Here is an 8,285-nt window from a genome sequence, read left to right as displayed (position 1 = left end):
GCCATACATAAAAAAATATCCCACAAAGTAACATACATGGTAACTTATAAACTGGCACAAGGTGTATGAAACAGAACACCTGTGTTATAATGACTGTAGTTTTCCGGCAACTTGAGGATAAAGCAAGTCACGTTCATATTTTACTCGCTTACCAATACTAACTGTGATTTTTAGTCGTTATCACACAAGTTTAACACCTCGTGCTAGCTTACCAGTTACCATGTATGTTATTTTGGGGGTGATTATTTTTTGAGAGATTTTTTTTTTAATTTTTATGTATGGCAGATAATTTGCACAACCCATTAGTGACCACTGGGTTGTAGCAATTGCCGTTAAGTGTCTTGCCCAAGGACACATACGTCCGCAATGGTAGCAGCGTCGAGCCCTGAACTCATTACCTCTGGGTTAAAGGCAGGCGCTAACCACTACACCACGGCGCTGTAGTTAAAATACACATTAAATAACATAGCAGTGTACTAACTTGTCCAAGAACGCTGTGTCATCAAACTTGGCAGGTTTGGAAAGCAAACCCTTAAGTATTTTTTTGGCAAACGTTGTGTATTTAGGATGCAGATTGTCAAGTTTTTGTAAATAACCATCCTCAACAAGGGAAAGTAACTGGTACAATAAAATGTGATAAATGTATATAGCTTACTGTTTATATTATATTAGGGTGGGGAAAGACGGGACACCTTTAGCAGATAAGATCTAAAATATCCTGATCGTGTTTTAAACAATTTAAAACAGTCTATGGGAGTTATGAGAATACGGTTTCATAATACTTTGAATGTTCTTTGTTTACTACTAAATCGGACAAGAAATAAAAAAGGTGTCCCATCTTTCCCCGCCCTACTCTATCTATATATACAAAAACAACATGTACATTGTTATGCTAATTTATCGAATGCACTAGTTGTTTACTGCTGTGTTTTCAGCAATTTTCAAGTGACAACTACTTTTGATTTTCTAAATGTGGTAATATGCCTAATTGTTAACAAACGATTTTCTTGTTTTCATTTTTAAATCATAACCAAATCAAACAAAATAAGTTTTACAAAAATAAGTTGAAATCAGCCAAAATAAGTGTTTGTTTTGTGCCCTCATGTTAACGGTAGTTTTCTTGTCATTTTCAAATTAAACAAATAGACCATAATATTTACAAAAATTAGTTGAAACCAATTAAAATACCTTGTCATAATTTAAGTGTTTTTGAATTCGACCAAGCGGAATGTCAAGAATGAACTTATCCATAACTTCTAATGGTAATTTATCAACCTCGTCCTCACCTACTGATCTTAACAATAAGTTGGCAAACTGACTTTTTTGCTGCTTGTCAAGATCCTTATAAGATTTTGCAAAACATGCAGTTCTAATAAAGGAAAAATGTAAAAACGATAACAGTTCGTTTAATATTAAATTAATATCTTATGAAGTGAGGTGGGGAAAACGGGACACTTTTAGCACATAATACCCAAATATCCTTATATCCTTATCATGTTTTGAACAATTAACAACGATCTATGGGAGTCGTGAGAATACGGTTTTATAATTCTTTGAATATTCCTTGTTTACTACCAAATAAGACGATAAAATAGAATAAAAAAGTGCCTCATCTTCCCCCAGACTATTATGTATAAACTGTTTGTGTACTGTAGATTTTTGAAGTTATAATGTATTTAAGATTTTGCAAAACATGTAGTTCCGATAAAGGGTACAAAGTAAAATTGTGTTTAGGATTAAATCAGTATGTAATATATAAACAGTTTGTGTACTGTACATTGTTTGAAGATTGAAGTTACAATGTATTAAAATATCACAAAATAGCGTATCTAAATAAATCCTTACAAAAAACTGCAAAACATGATTAAAACTCAAAATGTACAATTTGAGCGTTTCAACTAAATAATAAAATGTGATACAGAAAATAACATTTTTGTACCACCAACAACAGTATCAATAAATAATCACACATGCATAGAAACACCACACAAAACTTACACAGCCAATCGTTTGCTTTTGATCATCGGTATTTGTTTAATAAGACGAGCAGGTGCTCCTGCAGTGAAAGGACATAAATACTTGATGAGGTTTGCAACTTTTTGATCCACACTATACTTGTTTATTCTCTTCAAATAATCTTTAAATATAATTGACTGAATTGCAATAGGTGGTCTCCATGGTAACTTGCTACCATTTACTGGTTTGTTCTGAAAGGAAAAAATGTTTAGTTCGTGCATTGAATAGTATAACAAGATTGTGAAATTTGTAAATATTATTTTTTTATTTTTAATTTCTTTACCAATGGCTAATTTCATGCGTATAACATTATTATTATATATATTGTATAGTACTGTGGGGTAAGATGGGACATCTTTAGCACATACCATTCGAATATCCTGACCGTGTTTTAAACAATTAACAACGGTCTATGGGAGTTATAAAGATACAGTATTTTAATTCTTTGAATGTTCTTTGTTTACTACCAAATGGGTTTAAGAAAATAGTATGAAAACCGTTTCCTGTACACTATATTATACTATAGCGTATTTAAGCGTATTATAATATATTATACTATAGCGTATTATATATTATAATTTTTTTGTAATTATGCAATACTATGTGTCCTATTTTGGTTGCCTTAATCAGAGTTATTCATTATAATAATTTTTTTACAAAATAATTATTTTTTTTACAAATAAAGTATGTTCTGTTTGACATAAAACCCTTTTATTCGAATTTTTAAAAACATTGATTATCAACAGAAAACTAAGGCTAACTTAAACAGAAAACTAAGGCTGTTATGTCAAGTTCATATTTAGAGCAAAATGTATTAGTTTTGAAAATAAAGATGTTACTTCTTATTTTATTCTCTCGTGGCCGGAAAACGACAGTCTTTATAACACAAGTGTTCTGTTTTATACACCTCATGCCAGCTTACGATTTATCACATATGTAATTTATATATTCTTATAACACAGGTGTTCTGTTTTATACACCTCATGCCGACTTACGAGTTACCCAGTACGTTACTTTGGGAGTGATTATTTTTTGTTTTCTTTTTTTTATGTGTGGCTAATAATTTGGACAACCCATTAGTGACCACTCGGTTGGAGTAATAGCTGTAACCTGTAAACATACCATTTTATCATTCAAAGCTTGCATTGCCTCCTCAAACTGAGATAATGTGAGTTTGTGAAGAACTTTAGAAACAGCAGTTGGGTCATGAGATGCACGATCTGAATCAAGAAGCAAAGCTAATGTCGCTCCATTCATTTCTTTAAGTTGGGATGGCTGTGTGGATTTTAAATCAATTTTAAAAATATGGTACAGTGGGGACAGATGGGACACGTAATATTCAAATATCCTGATTGTGTTTTAAGCAATTAACAACGGTCTATGGGAGTCGTAAGGACATGGTTTCATAATTCTTTAAATGTTCTTTGTTTACTACCAAATAAGAAGAGAAAATAGAATGATAAGGTGTTCCATCTTTCCCCCCCCCTACTTTGAAATGTGATTTTGTAAGAGTAGTTAAATAAAAGTTTTTAGAAATGAGATAGATTTAAATAATGCAGCAGGTTGCATTAACTTTAAATTAAATCATAAAGTGTACTGAAAACTTCTATTAATAACTTGCGAAATTCGTCTATCAACTTTCATGGAAAAATGGTCTGAAAACCAAAAGTCTGAAAACCAAAATGTTTTTAGCAGGGGATTTGGTGGCCGCTCAATCAATGCATTTAAGCAGGTAGTGGCTAAACTTTGCTGATAGGATAGATGTATAGACCAAACTACAGTGCACATGAAGACTAAACTATGGTGCAAGTGAAGAATTATTTACGAAAATCATCATTTTGACAAAAAAAGTCGGAAATCCGCGAAAATTTCTCATCCTTTCTCATGAAGAAAAATACATGAATTATAAAACACCTTCATTGCTTGAAATAACTTGGGTGGAATGGAGTTGATACTTTCCTCTGTCAACGTGTTGATTGACACGCCACCTGTCATCACACTCAAGACTTTTTGATCAGTTGTCGCAGCTTTGTTGATGCTGTTAAATAATACAATATTACTCTACAGCAGTGGTCCTTAATTTTTTCGTATGCTTTACTCTTTTAACAGAAATACTTATCATATTTACCCACAATGTGTAATATGGCACTCATTTATTAAAAAGCGAAAACAACTAATTACATCAGTTATATTTAATGCGACCGATGCGCTTGCTTTTTGGCAACGAGTTGTTCAATGTCTTGTAAAGTACTAGAATTGGCACAATTTTTCGGTTCTGTCAACGGATGTGAATTTTGATCGGTAGTTTATTTACCCACTAAGTACAAGGAATATACCAAAATGGGTAAATTTACCCCAGTTTAAGAAATGCTCTACAGTGTGCCGGACATTTTGTGTAACCTGTGTCATAGCACAGTTGGCTACCATTGTGGGCATATGTGTCCTTAGACAAGACGCTTAACGGCAATTGCTTCAACCCAGTGGTCAGTAATGAGTTGTCCAAATTATCAACCATACATGAAAAAATTAAAAATCCCCTCAAAAATATTCACCAACAAAGTAACATACGTGGTAACTCGTAAGCTGGCACAAGATGTTTGAAACAGAACACCCATGTTTAACGACCGCCAGTTTTCGGTCATGCTAGGATAAAGTAAGTTACATTCACATTCAACTTTGTTTTACTTACAATTCAATCACTTTTCTGTCTTCTAAGTATTTTGTGTCTAAAAAAGTGCAAATATAAAAACACATATTGTGATTCATGCAACTAACTTGGAAGCAATCAGAGATTAATAAACTGGCCTAAAATATAATATGTAAATAAACAAACACAAACTTTGGAACTCACCAACTATATTAATTATATCACCTTTAATGTTTCCAAAAGAATGATAAATTATTGTCTGTAACTTTATGTCCACAAATATATTTTATTATTTTTTCAACTATATTTCTTTATGAAAGAAAAGTTATTTTCTGTTACTATAATTCTGTAAGAAAGATAACATTTTTAGATAGTACAGATTAAAAAACTTACCTAGTGTTTTTTGAAAATCCTGTTTTGAGAGTCCGGCTTTAAGTTCGGGAGGGGCAGGTTTCACAAATTGAGACGGGTCGATGAGGTTGAATGCTGCTCCCGGACCTGCGGGTGGTGGTCTCTTAGTTGGTGAGATGATCACTTGGAAGATCTTCTGGAAGAGGAGCGTTGCAGTCTTCATCATCTTATTCATCATGGTTTGGAACGCACGGGTCGAGAACTCCATGCTATGAAGCATCATGGTGATCTGACTTAACATACGGCCTGTGTAGAATGAACAAATGTAATTATGTGAATATAACTATAACTTTTATTTGTCTCTTTGATTACGGTAGCAAAGATTTAGAAATATTTTAAACGAAAAGACAGGATATAGCGACAAAACAACAGATGTTAAAACACGCTTACAGTTAAAAACATATTTACATTTAGTTGAAAGAAAATAAGCGTGGTCGCTACACCTAACGTACAAACAAGCCATTTATTTTAATTAGGTTAAACTTCCAATAGAAACAAAAGTGTGCGTAAAGTGACAAATGTAGTTACATGAAATGACCAAATGTAGTTACATAACATTTTTCTAAAGCCCTTGTCGCCTACCTATTGAGAGGCGTGCCACACCTCGGGACTAACCCAAATAGAATAAAATACATGATCTAAATTTCATTTAAATCTATATAAAAATAATGTTATATTATTTAAGATGTCTGATCACAGTCATACATGTTGGTTTTAAATAAAAATATATATATACACTTAATAAATACCATGTGTGCTACTATTTTGTAAAAATAAATGTTAGTTTAGCCCAAAAAAACTTTTTAAAAAACGGAAAAAGTTACGGCCATTGTTGCATTACCGCAGGCATTATAACGTAAATTACGCCAAAATCCTTTTCAATAAATGTGTTAATTTGTGTTTTCAAAACACAGTGCATCATCAACATATCGTTATCTGTTTATTTTAATTTAAGAAATATTTGTTATAAGAAAATATAGGTATTTAAGAAATATAGGTATTGTCTTTGCATGAGTTCCTTTTAAAATCAGTGGTTTATGAAATTGTTTACAACACTAGTTAAAATATAAGTGTTGTACATTATATTTGTCTGCTGAAACGGAAAGCGAACATAGCCAGGATGTTCTTATACAAAAAAAGGCACAATCATATAAGCAAAACGACAGCAGCAAAAACTATTACACTACTAACGTATTAACACACTAAATACTTGTAATTGAACCTAAATGTTTATTTTGAAAGCGGAAGAATCACAAAAAAAACAATCCACCTGCATTTGCACCAAAGGCAGCACGCACAACAGCATTTTTCTTTTTATTTGAAAGTTGCGTAAAAACATCATTTCTGCTGATCATTATCATTCCATTGTTTGTTCCAAGTAAAGCAAAATGTGAAGCATTCCATGCATTCTGTGGTAAAGATTTAACTGTATAGTTGCTTGTATGTATTTATATACAATATAGGGTTTCATCCAAAAAAAATGTAAGAAAATAAATAGGCTTATGAAAATGTCGATAACAAGATTAACTAGATAATAGGAAAATGATGACTACATCTTAAACTATATAACATGATGTAAAGATGTATATATATTATATAGTAGAGTGGGGGAAAATGGGACGCTTTTTTATTCTATTTTCTCGTCTCATTTGGGGGAAAAAAGAATTATAAACTGTGTCCTTCTGACTTCCATAGACCGATGTTAATTGTTTATAACACGATCCGGATATTTGGATATTATGTGCTTAAGGCGTCCCGTCTTCCCCCACGCTACTATATATATGTATTGTGTGAAACTTGAATGCTTAGGAAACAAAAAGATAATCGAATGAGCAAATAATCCAAGAGAATACCGTCAAGCGTCAACCTCCCTTACTTCGTACAGTTTTTACATAAAAACGGGTAACTTTCGCAAATGTGTTGTTAGCCAAATTATAACTTAGTGTGACAACCTTGTCACAAATACGGATTATATTTTCACTTAATCTAGGCTGCAGTTTACAACGTATCGCCCGCTAGCGTGTACAAAATATAATGACTAAGAAAAACTAAGGTTATTCAAATTGAAGACTCCAGAACCAGGATTCCACTAGATGCAACTCAATAGGCACACAGACACAACAAAGAACACAGTACACCTAGCTTCACATGACAATATATTAGTAAGCAGGTGTCCTAGGTTAGGGCAGTAGACCAGTATACAAGCAGACAGATCTAGTTCAATATCTAGATTTAAAATTCTCACCACTAGTTTGTTTGAAGCTATAATTCTCAGTGCGTAAGGTGAAATAAGTGATGTATGAACGGGGTTGATATTTTGTAACTCTGCTTCAGTAAAAGCACCTGTATAAGAAACATATTATCTAGGTGTAGCGGCCATACATTTTTTCTTAAAATTAAATGTAAATATGTTCTTAACTGTAAGCTGTTTTAACAACTGTTTTGTCGTTACATCCTGTCTTTTCGTTTAGAATATTGCTAAATCTTCGATACCCTAATCAAATAAAGTTATGAGTATTTTATTATTCAGTTATATAAAGCATTATTTTTTTTAAATAAAATAGTGGAAATTTTGTATTGATTAACAGGTCTGTTCATAAAAGCTACTTTAAATTAAAACAAATGCATTAACTAGAAATACATATTCTTCTTAATTGTAATATAAAAAGGTTTTGAGTTTACCCACCCTGTTAAAGAAATGTTATTATTAGGGCTGTGGAAAAGTTAACGGTTAACCGGTTAACCGAACCTATTCGGTTAACCGCTAACGAAAAGTTCAAGTCGTTAACCGAACTATGACGTCATAGGGCATAAACGTATATCAATATCTGTCTTATTTACACGAAAGGCACGTGTTCGTGTTCGTTGATTGTTGTTTTGCAATAAGACAGAGTGCGCAGGGACGCTGTTGCTTTGATCGTGCCCTACAACGGCGATTACGCCATCAATCTTGATTGTTAATACCGCAGGCTAACTAGTTTTGCAACATTATATTGGTGTAATACACAACTTAAATGTTTTCCTCAGCCAAGCAGCATGTTTATTACGAAAAAGCAGGCATTCACACGTGGATTCAAGCATCATAATAGCGATTGTTTGAACTGGCAATTGATTACGACATAATAGCAATTCACACGTTAATAACTGCGTCATAATTGCAATTCACACGTTGATTATTTAGAGGGCAGGTGTTTTAAAACAGGTTTGAATA

The 8,285-nt window shown here is 32.6% G+C and overlaps 1 protein-coding gene across 1 annotated transcript; it reads right to left on the bottom strand.

The window, feature by feature from the left end:
- Nucleotides 1-441: 441 nt before the first annotated feature.
- On the bottom strand, nucleotides 442-7,592 carry LOC104266790. The gene is made up of 9 exons (XM_026838911.1): nucleotides 7,320-7,592; nucleotides 6,345-6,483; nucleotides 5,057-5,320; nucleotides 4,706-4,742; nucleotides 3,931-4,054; nucleotides 3,139-3,291; nucleotides 1,999-2,207; nucleotides 1,189-1,369; nucleotides 442-618 (listed from the first exon to the last, which is right to left on the bottom strand). The coding sequence occupies exons 2-9, from the start codon at nucleotides 6,433-6,435 to the stop codon at nucleotides 457-459; spliced, it is 1,221 nt and encodes a 406-aa protein (XP_026694712.1). The 5' UTR covers nucleotides 6,436-6,483; nucleotides 7,320-7,592; the 3' UTR covers nucleotides 442-456.
- Nucleotides 7,593-8,285: the final 693 nt, after the last annotated feature.

This window comes from Ciona intestinalis, unplaced genomic scaffold, assembly GCF_000224145.3.
Source record: "Ciona intestinalis unplaced genomic scaffold, KH HT000125.1, whole genome shotgun sequence".
Taxonomy (NCBI): Eukaryota; Metazoa; Chordata; class Ascidiacea; order Phlebobranchia; family Cionidae; genus Ciona; species Ciona intestinalis.
This window is presented reverse-complemented; position numbering and strand designations above follow the sequence as displayed.

What these genes read in the sequence shown, in the direction of transcription:
- LOC104266790 (XM_026838911.1), bottom strand. Translation starts at nt 6,435, where the DNA reads ATGATAATGATCAGCAGAAATGATGTTTTTACGCAACTTTCAAATAAA. An exon ending in AAAAGCAAACGATTGGCTGT is followed by an intron (nt 1,370 to 1,998) that starts GTAAGTTTTGTG and finishes TTCCTTTATTAG; the next exon opens with AACTGCATGTTTTGCAAAAT. An exon ending in AACACTTAAATTATGACAAG is followed by an intron (nt 619 to 1,188) that starts GTATTTTAATTG and finishes TTATTGTACCAG; the next exon opens with TTACTTTCCCTTGTTGAGGA.